Raw genomic sequence first — 19,462 nt, forward strand, 5'->3', positions numbered from 1 at the left:
GGGTTCATGTTAACGGAGTAGGAAAACTTGGGCGTGAAGCAACTTGCGCTGCTGAGATTGATGCTCAGCGGGAGCCGGAGTTGTTTTTTACCCTCACAATCTTCTCGTCGCACCGTGAGTGAGAGGTCTTGGCAAAGCGCTGAAACTTGCTGGTCTATCAATACTGAACGCAGACTCGCTAGACAATCGCGGCTTGACACGGCGTATGCAACCCAGACCTCGCACCAGCAGACAACTTTTTAGTTCTCCAGAGGACCATTCTCCTTCAACCCCGTCACCTCACCGGCATTGACCCGATCCGCCCGCTCCGTACACTCCTCAATGACCTTCCAGAACATGGGAATGTCGAGACCGCGGGGTATCCTGACGCCCTCGCTGCCCGGCTCCAGCAGCTTCGCGACCGTCCTGCCCAGCTGCGCCTTGCCCTCCTTCGCATCCTCAAGAGATCCCTCCGTGATGACGGTCAGGTCGAAGCGCTCGTGGTACTTGACGCAGTTGCCCTTCTTGGTGTCGAAGTCGTAGAAGGGGATCTCGTGCTTGGTGCCCGTGAGGACGGCGGCCACGGCAAGGGGGTCGTGGAGGGGCGGGCCGGCGGTGATGCCGAAGACGTCGCTGTACCGCCAGTCAGTTTTTCATACACACGCACACACAAGCATATCATCACACATACCTATACGTCTTGGCAAAGAACATAAGAAGCTCGACCAGCATCTGCCGCAGCGTGGTCTTGCCCTTACCCGTCTTCTCGCCGGCGGCGTCCTTCCCGTACAGCAGCAGCTCCCTCACCTCCTCCGTGGCGAGGACCTGGTGCGACAGGTCGAGGGGCACGAGGGTCGTCTTGGCCGCGAGGGCCTTGTTGTGGAACACAGCGGCGGCGGCCTCCGGGTCGATGATGATGTTGAACTCGGCCCAGGGCGTCCAGTTGCCGACGCGCGCGACGCCGTCGACCTTGCCCATGACGATGTCCGTGAAGCCGTCGCCGATGGCGCCGCCCATGATGCTTAGCCCCCTGATGTGGGCGACGAGGTCCGGGTACTTTGCGAAGAGCTGCGCGACGTTGGTCAGGGAGCCTGTGGCAACGAGCCAGGCGGTGCCGGGCGCCTGGGCGGAGAGGGCGGCGGCCATGGCGTCGATGGCCGGGGTGGTGCGGTCGGCAGCCTTCAGGGGCTGCGGGAGGAGGTCGGTGCCGTCGAGGCCGGATTCGCCGTGTATGTCGGTGGCGGCTTGCATGGGCGGCCGGGCCATGGGCTTGGCGGCGCCGACGTAGACGGGGATGTCATTGTGCTTGCCGATCGCCGTGAGGATGGACGAAGCGTTGGCGGTTGTCTTTCTGGGATGTTGTTAGTATGAAGTATTCATGCGTACGAGGGGGTTCATCGTGTGTATGGCTTACTCTAGGGGGGCGTTGCCGAAGACGGTTGAAAGGCCCAGTAGCTTGATTGTGGGGTGGTAGGCGGCGAGGAGGATGGCGAATGTGTCCTGGTGAGGTTCGGTCAGCGTGAGTTTGGTTTCCGTACAGGCCGATAGTGGCTAAGTGCAGTGTCGTGCATGACTTTTGTTTTGCATGCGGCGTGTGAGTAAGAGACTCATGAGGCATGCAGGTTCATCATGGCCCCCTCACACCACACAACAAGATGACGGCGGCAACTCACATCGTGGCCCGGGTCGCAGTCCAGCCAGACTGGGACTGTGGGTTCCGTCAATTTGAGGTCAACCATGGTAGCTCAAAAAACTGTATTATCCAAAATTGAGGGATATGGAATTCCACGGAATCGCTGAGGATGTCGGACAGAGATGAGGGCGGCGGACAGCCAGGTATGCGAGGGTTGGCCGCCGCGGCAGGTAAACAGCCACGGACTGGTCGCCGTGCGCTTCGTTGGAAGCGTTCCCACTCACAGTGGATAACACCAACCAAACGGGCACGGGGGCCCCTCCTCTGGGGCTTTCGATACGGGGGCGGGGGAGCCGTTGGCCTAAGAAAACAGACGGAGACAGGCGGAGGATGGGTGGATGGGCACCTGGGCGGGTGCCCAAACGGGGAGAAAAAAAGATTGGGCCAATCCCATCACATGATAATCATGTCTGCGGTGTTTTATTTTGATTCTGATTAGACGAAACCCTATGAACGGTCTCTCCTGTCACCTTCACTGGTGCCTACGCCCTACAGACACACGGAGTGCCGAGATCTTGGGGCGGTGGACCCCACGGGCGATTACCTCAGAGAAACACTGCGAGACGAAGCTTCAAGCGGAGGTGCGCGGCTGTTGATAATGAGGCGGTGTCCTCCGAGCACTCGACATGCGCCCGTTTCGGAAGGTCCAGCAGACCCAGCACCACCACCGAAAACACTTCCGTGTTTGCCGGGTCTCGCAGCAGGTCATCTGCTGCTGAGTCATCGAACTCTGATATCTCCAACGTCATTTTTCCCTCTGAAGCTAGGTTAGGTCCATGTTGCCTCTATGCAGCACGCCTGAGGCAGTGATAAGGCATGCGATATGTATGTCGTCCAGGCGGCGTTGAGAGGCCAAGACGAGACAATCAAGAGGGCGTGACTATGACGATGATACTGTTGGTCGCCTTGCAAGTGTAGCCATCACTTACTTGAAGTTACGGCTTTACTCACTATGCTGCCTCCGCTATTCAGGACTTCTCCGCCGCCTTCCGCTGTTCCATGACCCTCAACACATCTGCTGCGTTGTTACCGTCGCCCTTTCTCTTCTTGGGACCTCTCTTTCTCTTCGTCTTGCCACCGTGTCCACCCTCGTCGTCATCGTCGTTGCCCCATTGAGACAACTTAATTGGTTGGTCGTCAAAGTCGGCCTCATCCTCAAATCTGCTGGTGCCAAAGCCCATGTCCAGATCTTCGGCATCACGGTCGACCGACTCCAGCATCTTCCTGCGACGTGCCGCGCGGGCCTTGGCCTCTTCGTCGTCTTCATCCTCATCATTATTCTCTTCCTTGTTTGCTGCTCTGAGCTGTGCGGCCCTCTTGAACGCTGCCATGATTGCAGGGTCTTCCATAGAGGGTGCCTTGATGGATTGTGATGAAATAAGCTCCGTCTTGGAGTCCTTGAAGTAATTGCGCGGGGCGGCTGGCTTGGGAGGTGGTGCCATTGATGTCGAGTCGGATTTGGGTTCTGCCTTGGCGTCCTCCTTCGCCTCCTTGTCCTTTACCTCGCCTTCGTCGTCCTCACCCGAATCGCTGTCCATGCCAGCAAGCGGATCGTAGTCGTCTCCCGCGTCGGCGAAAATGTCATCGTTGTCATCTTCCTCGGCTTCCTGCTGCTGCTGCTTCTTGTAGAATTCAGGAACCTCCATGCCAAGCGGCTTCGCGTCCTTATCCGGAATGAACTCCTTCCTCTGCTCTTCTTCTACCCCTGGTTGTACTTTTCGGACCTTTCTCTTCTCGTGACCGTCTTCGTCGACGATGATAAGAACCTCGCGGCCCTTGCTGTCTCGCTCAATGCGAGTTCCGGGCTTTTGCTTCGCTCCAATCTTCCTGAATTTGTCGCCCAGATTGTCTTGCGCTGCCTTTGCAGCCGCTCTTGCAGCCTTCATCTCCGCCAAAATCTGGTCTCGTGTTCTCTTTTTCCCAGGTGCAAGCGCTATAGATGCCATCTGGCCCTTCTTCTTGACCGTTTCCTTTTCGATAGCTTGCACCTCTGACTCCTCCAATTCGTCGAATGCTTCATCAATGTCCTCTTCGGGGGGCGCCTCCTCCTTCTCTTCTTTGTCTTTTTCGTCGTTCCAAACGTCTTCACCTCTTCGTATCCTCGCCAGGAGCTTGAAGTCCAACCCCTTTACCAGATGCGTGCTGGAGATGTCGCCTCCTGCAATCTCGTTGCGGAGCTTCTCAAACGTCTCCTTGCCAATCTCCTCGTTCTTGAGTGACTCCTCCAACGCCTTTATCCTTTTCGCACGATCGTCTTCCTCTTCATCGTACCGCTCTTTCGATCGGTCCACGTAGCCTTCGGCGAGTCGGGATCCTTTGGGCGCTGACGATCGGAACTTCTTCTGGGGCTGAGCTGCTTGATTTCTAGCAGCAAGTTGTCGCGCAAACTCGTTTCTAGGGTTCATGCCACCAACAGACCGGCTGCAACACGCGAGTTAGTCAGATACTTGAAGTGATGCATGTCAAGGAAGCTTACGGCGTCATTGGGATGCTTGACCGTTGTCGCGATCCCAGAGCACCAGCGCCAGATGGCGTGGCGATGCCTGGAGTGGCTCCATTACTGGGTGATGATGACTTGGTTGAGTTCGCGCCTAGCAGCTTCCGAAACTGTTCGTTGTTCATGGTCGCGGTTCCTCGACGGTTGTTGGGTCCGGCAGGTTGTCGCAAACAAGCGAAACAACGAGCTCTTGTAAGTCAAAGTGCTTAACGCCGAAAAAAAGGTTCCCGTACTTTGGGCGGGTACAGATTAGTCATGCAACTTGACAGACAGGGGCCGTGCACTTACACGCGTGAAGGCCCCATTCCACTTTACGCGGTCATCCGCGTCGCAGGCATCTACGCCGCCGGTGCTCCGTCAAGAGCATCTCATCGCCAACTCACTTGTGCGCCCCAGTCTCGATCCCCGTATCACACGGGCGCTAGCTATCCTTACTCTTCGATGAAGATGTTTGATATCATGCGCTCGATAATTTGGACAGGATTTCGTGTGAGGGATTCATCGCAACGCTAGCATTTGGGTCATCGGCCGTGATCCCAGACATCCGCCATCTATACGAAAGCACCGTGACCACCGAACAAGATGGGGAGCCGTCTCGAGAAAAACTCCTCTCAAGTGAGGAAAAGAATCGAAAGTCATGAATTTACCGACGAAGGAGGCGAGGAGTATGAGCCAAGCGCCTTTGGCGGCTTTGGCGATTACTTCAGAAGAAAGAAGATCAAGCTACAGAATCTGGATGCCGACATGAGAGCCTCTTCAAGCGATAAACCTCAAATCTTCAAGGGTGTCGTTGCGCATGTTACGGGCTATACGCAGCCTCCCCTTCACATGTAAGTCCCAAGGATGAGACGCGACTGCCGGCGGCTGACCGTGATTTTGTAGCCTTCATCGAGAGCTTGTTCAGCATGGCGCAGGCTTCCTGCAGTACTTGGACGCGAAGACCATGGCCACTCACATCATCGCATCCTCTGTGCCGCCCAAAAAGTCTGTGGACTACAGCAGATACCGACTGGTGAAGCCCGCCTGGGTCACTGATTCTATTCGAGCCGGGCGACTTCTGCCTTGGTCCGATTACCGAGTGGACAACGACGGTCCTCGTCAGAAAGTTCTGAAGTTTGATGAATCCAACAAGCTCAGTCAGGCAACACCTCAGTCCAGGAAGGGATACAGGGAGCAGACGGACAACAGCTTCTACACAAGTCAATTCAAAGCATCTGCTGCCAGTCCTGCCACCCCCTCACTGAGTCGATTTGTTGAGCGCGCCGAATCGCCGCTTGCCCGCAAGCATGCTCGCAGTTCTGACAGCCCTGGAACCATCCCTTTCCCCTCGGCTCAGAAGGTTAAGCTGAAGGAAGAAGTGGAAGAGTTTGATGACATGGAAATCGACGAATTGATGGTCGATATTCTTCCCGAGGGCCCAGCACCCAAGTCCGAGCTGTCAAAACCCGAGAAGCACAATACCAAGCAGCCGCATGTTGCTAGGGACCAGAAACTTAACGAGCAGCCCAAAGCTGTTGGGGAACCCAAGATTAAGCAGCCCAGCCCCGAAGCTCCCAAGATCGACGATGGGAGAGACACGATCACACCTGCGCTGATCGAGGAGGAGATGAAACGAAATTCCAAAATGCCTGAGAACATGACTTCCGAAGAACATAATGCCTGGCTTCTCTCAGACCCGAAAATGTGGAAGTCTTCAACGGCGAACCCGGACTTTTTGAAGCAGTTCTACTCCGAGAGCCGGCTCCATCATCTTTCGACCTGGAAGGCCGAATTGAAATCAAAGATGCAGAAGCTTGCCAAGGAAAAGGGCACCTCAACCATAAAGAGGAAGGCCGGATCTCGACGGTACATCATGCACGTCGACTTTGACAGCTTCTTCTGCGCCGTTTCCTTGAAGCGCAACCCGGAGTACGTCGACAAGCCGACCGTGGTCGCTCATAGCAGTGGATCTGCCTCAGAAATTGCAAGTTGCAACTACGTGGCGCGTAAGTTCGGTGTAAAGAATGGCATGTGGATGAAGCGGGCTCTGGATTTGTGTCCAGACATCAAGGTTCTGCCATATGATTTCCCTGCCTATGAAGAAGCCAGCCGTCACTTCTACGAAGCCATTCTCGACATTGGCGGAGTCGTTCAAAGCGTCAGTATTGACGAAGCACTTGTTGATATCACGTCCATCGTCCTCTCCAGCGTTGGTTCAGAAGGTGCCGGTGTGGACGAGGGTAGTATCTGGAGGGAGCAAGACAAGGCGGAGCAAATTGCTCTCGATCTGCGCAACAAGATCAAAGCATCTACTGGATGTGCTGTCTCGGTCGGCATTGGAGGAAATATCCTACAAGCAAAGGTCGCCCTGCGCCGAGCAAAACCCGCCGGGCAATTCCTAATGAAGCCTGAGGAAATGCTCGAGATTATCGGAGAGATCGAAGCGAAGGACCTTCCCGGTGTTGCATACAGTCTTGGCGGCAAACTCGAGGAGATCGGAGTCAAGTACGTCAAAGACATCCGAAACGTGTCAAAGGAGCGTCTGTCTTCCTCTTTGGGACCCAAGACCGGCGAAAGGCTGTGGGAGTATGCCCGTGGCATCGACCGAGCTGAAGTTGGAGAACATCCCCCCAGAAAATCCGTTTCAGCGGAGGTCAACTGGGGCATCCGCTTCATCAATCAGCAGGAAGCTGAAGAATTCGTCCTGAATCTTTGCAAGGAGCTTGAGCGTCGACTGCTCAACGAGCAGGTCAAGGGAAAGCAGTTCACCATGAAGATCATGCGCCGGGCCCAAGATGCCCCCTTGGACCCGGCAAAGCATTTGGGACACGGCAAATGTGACAGCTTCAGCAAGAGTGTGATGTTTGGTGTCGCCACCCACAACGCGGAAACAATTGCGAAAGAAGCCGTTTCGGTCCTTCGATCTTACAGGTTCAGTCCTGGTGACCTTCGAGGTCTCGGTGTGCAGTTGACGAAACTCGAACCTATCAAGACTGGTCCAACTGGTCCTGAGAGCAGTCAACGCAGGCTTGCATTTCCAACCTTCAATAGCGCCAACTCGTCTAAAAAGGGTGCTGTTGATCCCATTGAGGATTCAAAGAGCCCCTCAAAGCCGAAGACAGCCCAGGCGCGGGGGAGTGTTGCACAAGATCCTATTGCAGACGATCCTTTGACACCAAGGAAACCCAAAGTGCATCCAGCACTGGCACTGGCGCGAGCTGGTGAGAGGGATGAGAAAGCAAACACACCACTGAACATCATGGGTACCCAGTTCATCCTGCCATCGCAAGTCGACCCAGCTGTGCTGGCTGAGCTGCCTAGCGATATCCGATCCAAGCTGCAGAGGGGCCAGAAGCCACCGCCTGCAGCTAGACCAGCATCGCCGAAAGCCAAGTCAAGGAGTCAGAGCCCTGCGATACCAAACGATATCCCATCTCAGGTTGACCCAGAGGTGTTCAATGCCCTGCCAGAGGATATGAAGGCGGAGGTTCTCGCACAGTACGGACGGAAGAGCGCGCAAACCCGGTTACCACAATCACCGCGCAAAGACAGGATAATCCAGCCAAAGAAAGCCATCACCCCAACAAAGAGAGGGAGAAACCTGTTCAATAATGCAAGGGAAAGACAACAGGATGCCGCAGCAAACCGTCTGCAAACAAGTTTCCTGCCGAGCAAGGGGGCTGCCCCCGCAGCGCAGAACGATGAGCCAGAGGAACTGGACCCGGAGTTTCTGGCCGAGTTGCCGGAAGACGTTCGCCGGGAAGTCATCGAAGACCACCGGAGAAAACGCCTCGCCCAGAAATCCGGTCTCAACTTCAACGCGCCCCGGAAGCACCTCCCAGCCGAGGCCAGCGACTTCTTACCCGGCGGACAGACCAAGCTTCAATTCCCTGCACCGCCGCCAAAGGTCAATTTCATGGGATCTGCGGTGAAGTCGGTGCAGGAGATCAAGGACATGATCGAGGCCTGGCACGACGGGACTCGGGCGGAGGGTCCACACCAGGAGGATGTCGTCATGTTTGAGAAGTATCTGGCCAAGGTCGTGGCTGAGGAGCGCGACATGCACAAGGCATCGAAATTGGTTCAGTGGCTCGAGTGGTTGGTGGAGGAGGACGGCAGGGAAGGGCGAGGGAAGCGGGCTTGGAGGAGGACGGTCTTGGATAACAAGGCGGCGGTCCAAAAGGCCGTAGAGCGGAGGGGCTTGGGGCCCCTCAAGCTATGAAGTTGTATGATTCACGATTGATGCCAGGATACCATTGGGTGGCGTTTGGGAGGCACAAACTGTAAAGATTTTATCGTTCAAGTGTCATCGTTATTCTATTCACGGCTGCTTGAGAAAGATTAAAGACCATTGCCGTCCAAACTTAGGGGTATCTCCTAAGAAGTTTTTCCAAAAATCAGACGCGCTTAGCAAAATCCAGTCAAACTCTTAAATAGACATAACCGCCAGTGTGCCAGCAAGCACCAAGCCCCAGGCCGTCGCCGCAACCCGAGCGCTGTCGCTCTGCATCATGTAGACACTCAACTTCAACGCGCCTCCACAAGCGACGTCACGGTTTCCGTCGCAAGGGGTATTGCACGCCGTATCATCGAGCTTCGTCGCCAGACTGGAGAGCCTCTGGGAGCACCAGCATTCGCTGCGACACATTCACAGGTCAGCAATGCGCGCTCGAAGGCCTGGGATGACTCCTTATTTGGGGAACGGGTGTCGCAGACTCACCGAGAATACTCAACACCGGCGTATTTGTACTGGGTGTCGGTTCCGCTGTTGCAGAAGCTGAGACATATCGGTACTGTCATGTTGCCGTCGACGGGGTATGTCTTGCTCGCGCCATCGGCGAGGGCGCGCACCTTGGCCGTGTCCGCCAGGTCGACGGTCTCGTTGAAGCAGCCCTGGTACTTGTACTTGTCGGAGTCCTGGTAGATTGATAGGGACTGCGCGGATGCCAGCGGGGAGAGCAGGGCGAGGAGGATGAAGGAGGCGATGAGCTGGATAAGCATGTTGCGAGCCATTTTGAGTTCGGAAGCAAGTCTGTCGACGAGAGACACAAGTTTGAGATGCAATGACTGGCGGGTAAGTCGGCGTTCAAGACTCGGGATCGCAGCTCGAAGTGTCGCCCAATCGCGAAGATAAAGATCGTGAGATTGGGTACGGAAGCCTCGCTGGCGTAATCGGGAGTCGCAATGTTGCTGACGGCGGACGATTTAAGGGATCAGGCTGGAATCTCACGGCAAGCACGGCGCGTTCTCATAACGGGAGCATATCGTTGGCAGAAGTCGGGCAGCTTCAGGAGAAGAGAGGGAGGGAACAAGCTGAGGCTAGACGGGAGGTGAGAAGAAGCTGAGGTCGCAGCTCGCCTCAGCTACCTTAGCAAAGCCGCCGGCCGGCCCATTGGAGTAATAATAATTTTTCTTTGCGTCGGACACAGCGGCCGGCCAGCAAAGCAGAGACGCCAAAAGGAGATTATGCACCCGACCACTGCGCCGCGATGGCGCGCCTGAGGTGGTTTAGCCATGCGCACCAGGCCCTTCGGGCGTCTTGATAAACGAGAGGAACGGGCCTAGCGGGATGCACGCCTGTGAGCCCGCTGTAGGCCTGCCGCTGGCGTCTCAGGGACTAGGCCTGTTGGAGCCCGTCGAGACCCCACCACAGCTGAGATGTGGCAGCGGTCTAGGCCCAAACAGGATGAGGAAGGAGGGAACTCGCCGGGCGGTCTGTGTGCCCCGGTAGTGTTCCTGGGGGGTCTTTAGGTTCTGCTGGGAACATCGCAGCGAGGTGCAAATCTTGATTGGAACAACCACCCATTCTTGGCTGCGACAGCACGTTTCTTTTCACCACGCCGCTGTGATCTGCGTGTTGTACAATAACGTTCCACGGAACGGTTGACTCGACCCTGCGTCTGCGACATGATGACTTGTATTTGTCTATCATTGTTTCCTCGGTCTGTGGCTGCAGGGGCAGCCTGCAGGCAAGCCAGCCAGCGGCCACGATGCCATGTTCTCGATTCCATTGCAAATTTCCCCGAACGATCTTCGTTGGTTCATCAAAAGATATTCACAGACTTCAACTCAGCACGTCTATGAGTTGCTTGTTGGTCTTTTCGTCTTTTTCAACTCGCAGACTGAGTCCCGTCTGGCAGCTTCATCGCGGCGGTTGCAGATGCCTCTCGGGATGGCATCACTTGCCGATCTCCCTTTTCCCATGCACTCCAAACCATTTCCAGAGCTTCCAACGATGTTTCTTCCTTTTTCCAAGCGGAAAACTTCGTGGTCTTCATGGTTTGGCCAACGAATTAGGTCTAGAGGGAAATGAAGCATAGCATTTGATTCTTCCGGCTCATCTTATTGTTACATTTTCTCCTTTTCTTCGTTCGTGGTCTCGTCGAATCTATCGTTTTCATAACTCGTTACTTGCAGGGTATCAGCGGCAATCCTTCTTACAGTTGACAAAGCCAGTCAACCACTTACCAGCATGCTTAGCTCCAATCCGCCGTACACCCTTGCTTTCAGGGACACCTCAACATTGAGATTTAATCCCAAATGCACCGCAAAGCTTCGACTCTCCCTAACCGTTGGTCCCTTGGGCTCTTCTGGCTTGGGGGAATCGTGCCTCATCGGCGGTCGTCTTCGTTGCCTTCGCTTCCCTCGGCTCGCATCCTGTGCGGGCTCCCTTGAAGGAACATCTTTATCGGATTCGCTTTCTGAGCTTGATGGATCTGTCGGTTCGTCTGGTATATGCACGCTCGGGGGCGGGGAAACCTCATAGTCCATGCTGAGATCGATGCCGGAATCTCGATTACGATCATAGTTCTTCGATACGGGTTCCACTACCGGCTCACGGATGTCAATCTCTTCTTCCTCCTCCTTCATATGGATAAACGACGTTTGTTCCAGTGGTAATGAGTCGTCGAAGGGCATGGGGCACCAGATGAAATGTTCTGGGTCGGCGAATCTCTCGACGGAACTGTACAGCTCTTTTGGGAGCCATACGATGCTATCTCTCGACGTCATCTTCGTTGCTTGTAGCGAGTGTATGTTGAGCGAGTGTAAGTGGATAAAATATGGTACAAAAAAGATGTTCAAGAAAGCGAGAGATGATGGAACATGGCGGTGGTCTTCTTCCCAAACACGGGGTGGAGAGCCTTTCCATCATAAAGGAGAGCCCAAGGGGCTCAAGGAGGCCACACTCATTTTATCAGCATCTGACGACCATCAACAAAAATCTTGGCACACAAGCAGGATTGAGGCTCACCTCCCAGAACGCTCAATGAAATCATGTATGGGGTCGGGTTGCACTGGTTGGCTCCGCGGCTCCGTGCTGTGAGCAGGACTTGGCCAGGCCCTGGCCGAGATCTGCAGGCCGATCGCTGTGGGGCCCAACGGGCGAGAACCCGGATTTGGGTCCTCCGCTCCTGGAGTTGCAACCTGCACGCCACCGACGACATTCCACCACGTTTTGCCCTGGGCTGTTTTGTGGTCCGTCGTGATTGGATTTGGGAGAGATGATTGAATATCATCGACTTGTTTCCATTTTTAGGACTTTTCAGGGTCCTTGAGCTCAGTCCACTTGGGAGGTGTTAGTGCGCCATCGCCCTAGATTCTGAGAAGAGTCCCCCTGAGATGCAGAGCTAGGCCATGAGAATCGCGATCGACTTCTCCAGACTTTGCGACACCACCAAGGCTTTCTGCATGCACTCTACCACACCCATTGACTGGGGTGGGTGGATTGTTTCTGGCGACCTTCATGTTCTGCTACGATATCTGAATTATGTTGGCTTGGTCTACTCCCAGGAAGAGGACGAATCGTCCCACATATGAACTATCAGAGCACCTAGAACATATTCAGCCAGGCCATGGAGCCGTCAATCATGGCTAACGAATTAAAAAGAAAAAAAAACCAGAGTTCAGGTCTGGCGAACTACCATTTCTAAGCTAACCCCAACTCCTGCATCCAAACTGCACTGGCGGTCTCTAACAAGCATGAAAGGCCGTTGTACGTATGTATGACCCTTCAAACTTCATGTTGAATTCTGGACGCTTCCTTCGTAACATGAACCAGATCTGGACCCCCATCCGAGTCCCCAAATCTCACGTCCAGACCTCTCGCCTGGGTTGCGATCTGTTCCCCATCACGCGCTTCTCTCAACAGCGCTCTCGCCTCCACGTCGAGACCATGGGCCAGAGTTGCCAGAGAACTTCCCCGCCACGCCGGTAGCCCGAGTCCCCGAGTCTCGAAGATGGACATGAGACAAAAGATGCAGCCTCCCAGGAGCGATCCAATGGGCAGGATCAGAAAGGACCAGTTGACCCGGATCCGAACAACCCACTCTTTTCTCGCCCCGACGAAAGGTTCTGTCTGCAACGAGCGGTTGCGCATCCATTTTGTCAGACTGGCCGCCACGGTTTCAAATGTTTTTGTAAGGTTGGTAGAAGCACCTAATCTGTTGATGACGAACGGTTGTTCCGTTTCACCCGCTGTATTACCGGGAAGTTCAGTTGTTTGCTCCATTCTAAATCAGTTCGGGAGAACGCGCCTGAGATCCAGCGCAGGAGGCTCGTAGTTTTGAACGTGATACGGAACCGTAAGTCGTTGGTCACGCTAATTCCAGTTTTGGAAGAGAACTCCTCTTTAGGTAACACGAGGTAGAGGTCGGAACGTGGAAAGGGGGATAGCAGAGTGTAGTTAACATACTTATCGTAGACTTTCGACTTTTCGTCAGGTTGGTTGACGATGGCGTAAGAGTCCATGTCTCGGAACGTATATGAGCCCAAGATTGTTTCGTTCAGCCTGCCCTGCTCGATGGCGGATCGGTACACGTTAGTACAGAAATATAAGGCGCACTCCTCCGCGGTGACGGTACTGTCCTCCCAATTTTGTTCCCTGTTGCGGTAATTTTGGCTTGCTTTAAGCATGGAGATGGCTGTGATCAGAGTCTTGGAATCCTGGAACGCGATAGTTCGCCCAGGATTGTTTATTGCTCTCGCAGTCAAGTACGCGCTGTTTTTTCCCAGTCGGTGACTGCGCGTTGGTGTGCTTTTTCGTAGCGAGCCCGTTGAAATTCGATATTGACAAATTCTGACTCTTCAACTCATGCCGAGTATAGTCGAATGTCAGATTTACTATCTGCATGTTCGAATGATTGTCATGATAAACGGTGATGAGCGTGCCGTCAGTGACATCCGCAATGCCGCTGGACGTGGTGATGTGACTCGATACGTCTTTGCAGGAGCTGCAAGTGGCTATCGACGCATACGAAGGCCAAGTGCAGTTGCCTGTCGAACAGCGGAACTCTGGTTTGAGGTTTTCTGCCGTGTTGAGATCGGAGAAGCCCTCCCAGACAGCCGCAAGCGCACCGAAATCGTAATCCCACCGAAATGGAGCTCCGCCAATTTGTCCCCATGGCTCTGGCAGGGGCTCTACAAATACGGGACCCTCTGAAATCTCCGTGAACGTACCAGAATCCAGAGTTACGGTTTTTCCGATACTGGTGGAGTTTTCTGACCCTGCAAACTCAACCTCTTCTCCAGAAAATGTTATAACCGCTTGCAGGAACGGCTCGAACCCGACGAGAACGACGGCCGAAAGGGCTCCAACGGCCGTCCAATGTCTTTTCACTTGTGTCAGGCTCATGGTGCTTGAAGTTTATGAGGAATCAAAAGACATACCTAAGTTTGGTCCACTATAGCAGGCGGAGGCTTCCCCATGGCCCACGACTGGCCTCCTCGAAGCGATCAAACACCATAATATTGTCGTTTCTTTGGCGGAACCAGTTCCACTTTCCCTGACTGATACACGCACTGATGGCAAAAGCCAGTGATGCTCGGGGAGTAGCTCCAAGAACCGAGATGATAGCGTTGAGGGACACCGGCAACGGCCACGAAGCCAATGGTCGGTTCTCAAAGATGGGTAAAAGGACAAGTATGGCAACCAGAGAGGAGATGCTGATTATTATCGCCCCTATTTCAAGAGCCCAATGGTATTCGCCCGAGGGAATCATTTCACGGCTTTTTTCCCATGCGGTCTTTTTGGTCGTCGAGGGTCGGTTTGATTGTGTTGACTCGGCATCGGCAGCCAGAGCTGCTTCCTGCTCAGCTCTCAGTGCATGCATAAAACTCTCGCGGGAGTCTTCGCCATCGTATGATGGCGGACGTGAGGGAAAAGATCGAGCAGATGAAATATCTTGTCCATGGACTTGATCGGTTAGAGCCAGAGACGCCATGGTGGAGCTGAGAGACCTGAGGTCAAGCCGTTGGAGAAACCTGCTTGTAAGAGCCGATAACGAACGTTGTCTATATACATGACTGATTCGCTTCCTCGACAGCCTGATCGATACCATCCAACAGGAGTGCCACCGCCCGCTGCAAGTCATCTGCCACCAAGGTTGGCCAACAAAGTATTCTCAGCTCTGCAATAAGTCCAAATGTAGTTGGCTGACCAACTGCCAAGCGTCTTCGTGTGGGCATGATGTTGGAGGAAGTATCATCATGATTGGTTGCCTGACTACGATAACCAAGCTTGTCATACAATGACGGCATGCGTTGGGCAGATATGTCTCAAATGCTTAATGTGGCTCAGTCCTTTCAGCTCGATCCTTTGAAGGGTTCTTATGCGGCTGGCTTTAAATAGGTTGCATGACGAAGCTCTGGGAAGTGTATAGCCTCCACCCTGCGAGATGAGCGTTCGCAAGATGATGATGTTCACTCAATGCAAGTCCTATTTCTCTACTTCTGTCGGTATAGTCGATGAGGGTGGAGTGCGTCGAAGCTTCGTATTGACACAGGGAACAATCCAAGTTGAAGCGTATTCAGGACGAAAGTGGCTCTGATGAATTCCCTGATTCACCGGGGCTGCAGACGACATTGATCCATGCAGTGATGGTGTTCATGAAATTGAGTACTCGTTCGCAACGGAGAAAAACGCGGAATCCATGCATGCACTAGAGCGGATGTCGACAAAATATTACAGCTGTTCAAGAAGACCCAGCCACTATGTAAATATATGTAGGCAGTAGGTTGCACGCATTCCTTCCGTAGTCCTGTGCTTCGCTATTCAAAGGCAGATTGACTCATAGAATTCCGAATTTTGATGCAGTAATACATTTGACGGTCGTCACGATCAGTAACTCGCTGGGTATGCATGAGGCATGAGCAGCCAGTACTACAATGAGAGCACTATACGAGATGCAGTGCCATCCTGGAGACTCGGAGCAACACCGATTCTCAGCTCGATCTGCTAAAGACCTGAAGAGCCGTTTGTGAACAGAATGATTGATCTATCTCTTTCTTACATTCGATACAAATTATTTCATTCTCCACAATCTAGCATATTAACCCTAAAGAGCGATTTAACATGATCTGAAAGCGAACCTTGACGAAGGTCGAAACTCAAGAATGCTAGGGAAGCTGAAAATATCGCTTGCCACTATATCGTTGATTCGTGACGCTATTTAGTTCACTATGATATAGAAATCTAGATAGACACATTGCTCAAGAGCTCTCATTATTTCATAAGATACCCTCAGAGAGTATCAGTACCCCTACACATTGGACCGCCAGTGCCCCAAAGCAACCATCTTGTCACGCGAGGCATACGGCCGCTCAAATCTCGGCTCGAACGCATCTTTCTCTATACCGACGCCCCTTTGAAGCCCGTAGCCCGTGAAATCTCTTGGGAAGGGGTTTTCGCCGTTGCCATAGATAAAATCCCCTACCTCGTTATCAAGCCACACTTTCCGCGCCACGACATGGGCGTCCGAGTCAACTCGGACGGAAATACGAGGTCGAACGGATCTCCCGCGCCAGCCAAGCTCGTCTCGGATACCCTCAAGCAGACCCCTAAAACTTCCGCAATTCTTCATGAACCAGAGAGAACTCAGCTCGAGAGATTGAAGCGTTTTCGGAAGCGCCCTTAGGAAATCGAGGAGATCCTGTTGTTTGACGAGGAAAGATGATAGTCCAAAGTGTGTCAATTGCGTCCACGACTCGACCGGGAAGACGGAGCGCAGCGGGACGAAGAGATCTGGGCGACCTGCATTACCCCAACCTTCTTGGAAATCGTAATTACGGTCCTGGTCCAACTCCAATGTGACCTTTTGAAGATTCGCAGACAACAGCTTCCGAAGACGATCGTTGCGGAAGGCATGATAGCTTTTCCATTCCTGGCCACCCGTCATTAGATGCAATGTGAGCGCGGAGAACCCCGACTTATGGACCAACGCGAAGAGATCGTCATACTCTTTGCACGTTTCGTCTCTCGAGAAGATGTCAGCTGTCAGGCCTGACCCGATCTGATTGCCCTCGATAACGAGTTCCGGGACCTTGGCTCGCGTCTGTTGCGCCAAGAGTGCAGTCACGAGGCGGAAGCCACGCCACCTGTTCTTGACATCCTCGCTGTCCCAGCTCTCGGCGCCCATTGTCCAAGGATCGGGCGATGCGGGCCAGCCGCGGGGGATCGGGTAGTTGAAGCCGTGTGGAAATTTCCGAATCATGGGTGTAGGGTACAGAGGCGTGAAGAGGACGCCATGCGCGAGGGGGGTTAAGGTGATCTTTTGTAGGTTGGGAAACATATCGCCGTCTAATGCCCATCTTAAAGCGGCGATGTCGGTTCCTGAAGCTAGGGCATCCCTCTGCTGTTGGAGGAGACCTTGATAGTAGGCGTATGCTACATCCGCGGGCAGCTGCGCGTGGACTTGCTTCGCGGTTTCGATATGTTGCGGCAGGGTTTCGAAATCGGCGTGACCTAGTGTCTGTAGATCCTCGATATTGTTCTCGCACGCTCGTACGTAAAACCAAGGCACGCTTTCTACGGGGTCGTCTGATTCTTCGTCAAAAGACTCCTCGCCGTCGAGACGAATATCTTCGAATCTATCTTCATAATCCTCAGCCTCCAGCAAGCGAGCATCATCCCACACGATCTCACGAACGGCATGTCGGAACGTTTCGTGTTCTGCGACCGCTCGGAAAACCTCAATGTTGCGAGGATTGGCCGAGATGAAGACTCGCTCGAAACGGAAGTAAGGACGCACATCCTTAGAGAACTTGACGTAAGCGAGACGTAGGTTTTTGAGATGGCGGGTAGATAGGTGTGAGAAGATCTCATCAGCCAGCTCGGTAGGTAGCTGGGCTATGGATTCAACGACAGATGGAAATCCCGTAAATGAGTCCGGTAGGGTTGGCGGTCCTGGTAGTGGTAAAGAGGCGGCTTTCGCAGAAAAAAGGTTGCGATTTCCACAAACTTTGGGCATCTTGTCGGTATCGCAGACGGAATGGGATGCGTGTTTGAGAAGTGGAAAACGGAAAGGCGCTACTTAGCCCGTTGGTTAAGTACTGTTGGAATGCCAAATGACGGGTGCGTGTGGACCAACAAGCTTGCAGGGAAGCTCAAGGCAGCAGCTACCCATGCGATTTACGTATCGAGTAACGTCTCAACTCTCGTGATATGGATGATAAATAACAATATTTCGATTGAAGTGCGGTCAAGACTGGGTGCAGTATTAGTCTACCGTTGTCATCCCGCCTACCGCGTACCAGTCGCTTGAGTCAACAATTTTGGCGAAGAAATTGCCCAGCGTACGAGTCTCGAGAAGGTGATTTGACTAACTAGTAGCTTCCCAGGCCCAAGACGATGATGAAAATGCTTTTATCGTAAAGGTGAGAAGGGGTCACGTGAAGAGCGAGTCGGCCCCAAAGATATTTAGGGAGGTCTGCGTCAGGACTGAGCAACAGCGCCCGGAATAAGTGGCCGTGAATATGCCCAGTATGGTAGAACTAGTATGCCAGCTGAACACAGAGATCATGATTATCCAGCGCTGGAGCCCATGGGTTCGAGCCACTTTTTGAACTTTTTTTTCTTTTGATGTTCCTTCTTCAGTACCTGATCAATGGAAATTGCCGAACCAATACCTCCCGGGAAGCGCTATGAAATGCTCACGACGGAGACAATTAGAGTTACACCACCCATCCGAGCATAACACTCACTCGTTTTGATGTCCCTTTAAGACACAAATCCTTCACCTGCTCCACCTCATTCGATCCCATTAGCAGCCTGCTGCTCCCCGACGAGCACGGTGCTTTCCTCTGGCCTGTCCTGCTGGTCCTTCTCCTCGTAGTACTTCTCAACATCCTTCACAACTTGCCTTCCGGCAAAGTTCTTCATCAGCTTCTGCCCGTCGCACCGCATGTGGTGCTGGTACCAGTGCGGCATTCCCCTGAATGATCCCAGCAGAGACCCAACGGCGGGCAGGATGACTTGTCCGCTCGTACCCTCAAGAACCTTCTTCACGATTGCTTCTGCCACGGTCTCGGGCTCCAGGGCGGGTATCAAGAACTGCAGACCCTGCTCGTAGCCGGTGAATAGCGGCGTCTTGGTGTATCCCTGGTTGATCAGGACCGTCCGCACGCGAGGGGCGTTATACTTGGTCACGAGTTCAGCAGAAAGACCTTCGTGGAAGGCCATGGCGGCGGCCTTGGAGGCTCCGTAGTCGACCATGTTGGGGACCGTCAACCACGCGGCGTAGGATGCGATGGTGACGACCATGCCGTGATTGGTGGCGATCATGTTCGGGAGGAATTCCTTGACGGTCCAGAAGTGGGCAAAGGTGTTCACATCAAAGGTGAACTTGACATCACGCTCGGTGGAGTCGAGGATCGTCTTGCCGCGGGCGACGCCGGCGTTGTTGATGAGGACCGTCGGGTGGCCGATGCGAGCGCGAATCTCCCGTGCCACGGCGGCGAGCTTTTCGGTTGAAGTGATGTCGCAGTTGAAGTAGTGGACGTTGGAGGCTGTTGACTGTGTTAGTGAACGGTTTGAAGCAAGAGGCCATGGCGCCCTATGGCGACAGGGGGAATGCCTTACCCGCAGTGTAGGTCAGCTCCTGAATGTCTAGTACCACGACGGTGGTGCCACGCTCAGCGAACAGTTGAACTACTTGACCTCCAATACCACCAGCGCCACCGGTCACGAGGACGATCTCCTTGGACCAGTTGTAGCGGTCGGAGACCCAGTTGTTCAGCGAGCGCGACGAGAGCCACTGATCGGCCATTCGCAGCACCGAAAGCCATGCCAACTTCTTGAGGCCCGAGAACGCTGTCGGGTGTAGAATGGCAAGGTCGCCGCCTTTCTTGGTGTAGCGGGCGAGCAGGAGCAGCGGCAGCACGAGGGCTGGGTTGAGGGCGGTGCGTCCAATGAGGCGAAAGATGGGATCGGCGACGAGGCCCTCGCGAGGGAGGAAGCCCTGGTGCATCGGCATTCTGAGGTTCGACGCGGTTGTTACGCGTGGGCCGTTCCACCAGAAGAGGTTGGCGATGGTGTGTTG

The 19,462-nt window shown here is 53.9% G+C and overlaps 6 protein-coding genes across 6 annotated transcripts; 1 reads left to right on the plus strand and 5 right to left on the minus strand.

Annotated features, from left to right (window-relative positions):
* Positions 1 to 239: 239 nt before the first annotated feature.
* Positions 240 to 1,718, minus strand: COL26b_001029 (uncharacterized protein; the record flags this gene model as incomplete). The annotated part of the gene is made up of 4 exons (XM_053173989.1): positions 240 to 612; positions 671 to 1,330; positions 1,394 to 1,479; positions 1,653 to 1,718. 4 exons carry the CDS (start codon positions 1,716 to 1,718, stop codon positions 240 to 242), a joined length of 1,185 nt encoding a protein of 394 aa, XP_053042106.1.
* A 922-nt stretch (positions 1,719 to 2,640) lies between these two features.
* On the minus strand, positions 2,641 to 4,294 carry COL26b_001030 (uncharacterized protein; the record flags this gene model as incomplete). Its single annotated transcript, XM_053173990.1, has 2 exons — positions 2,641 to 4,093; positions 4,149 to 4,294. The coding sequence occupies 2 exons, from the start codon at positions 4,292 to 4,294 to the stop codon at positions 2,641 to 2,643; spliced, it is 1,599 nt and encodes a 532-aa protein (XP_053042107.1).
* A 457-nt stretch (positions 4,295 to 4,751) lies between these two features.
* Positions 4,752 to 8,370, plus strand: COL26b_001031 (uncharacterized protein; the record flags this gene model as incomplete). Its single annotated transcript, XM_053173991.1, has 2 exons — positions 4,752 to 4,999; positions 5,052 to 8,370. The coding sequence occupies 2 exons, from the start codon at positions 4,752 to 4,754 to the stop codon at positions 8,368 to 8,370; spliced, it is 3,567 nt and encodes a 1,188-aa protein (XP_053042108.1).
* Positions 8,371 to 8,577: 207 nt separating this feature from the next.
* Positions 8,578 to 9,161, minus strand: COL26b_001032 (uncharacterized protein; the record flags this gene model as incomplete). The annotated part of the gene is made up of 2 exons (XM_053173992.1): positions 8,578 to 8,785; positions 8,869 to 9,161. The coding sequence occupies 2 exons, from the start codon at positions 9,159 to 9,161 to the stop codon at positions 8,578 to 8,580; spliced, it is 501 nt and encodes a 166-aa protein (XP_053042109.1).
* Positions 9,162 to 15,685: 6,524 nt separating this feature from the next.
* Positions 15,686 to 17,392, minus strand: COL26b_001033 (uncharacterized protein; the record flags this gene model as incomplete). Its single annotated transcript, XM_053173993.1, has 1 exon — positions 15,686 to 17,392. The coding sequence occupies one exon, from the start codon at positions 17,390 to 17,392 to the stop codon at positions 15,686 to 15,688; it is 1,707 nt and encodes a 568-aa protein (XP_053042110.1).
* A 779-nt stretch (positions 17,393 to 18,171) lies between these two features.
* COL26b_001034 (uncharacterized protein) lies at positions 18,172 to 19,396 on the minus strand (the record flags this gene model as incomplete). Its single annotated transcript, XM_053173994.1, has 2 exons — positions 18,172 to 18,929; positions 19,003 to 19,396. The coding sequence occupies 2 exons, from the start codon at positions 19,394 to 19,396 to the stop codon at positions 18,172 to 18,174; spliced, it is 1,152 nt and encodes a 383-aa protein (XP_053042111.1).
* Positions 19,397 to 19,462: the final 66 nt, after the last annotated feature.

Source organism: Colletotrichum chrysophilum (assembly GCF_026319265.1).
Source record: "Colletotrichum chrysophilum strain AFK26 chromosome Unknown scaffold_4, whole genome shotgun sequence".
Taxonomy (NCBI): domain Eukaryota; kingdom Fungi; phylum Ascomycota; class Sordariomycetes; order Glomerellales; family Glomerellaceae; genus Colletotrichum; species Colletotrichum chrysophilum.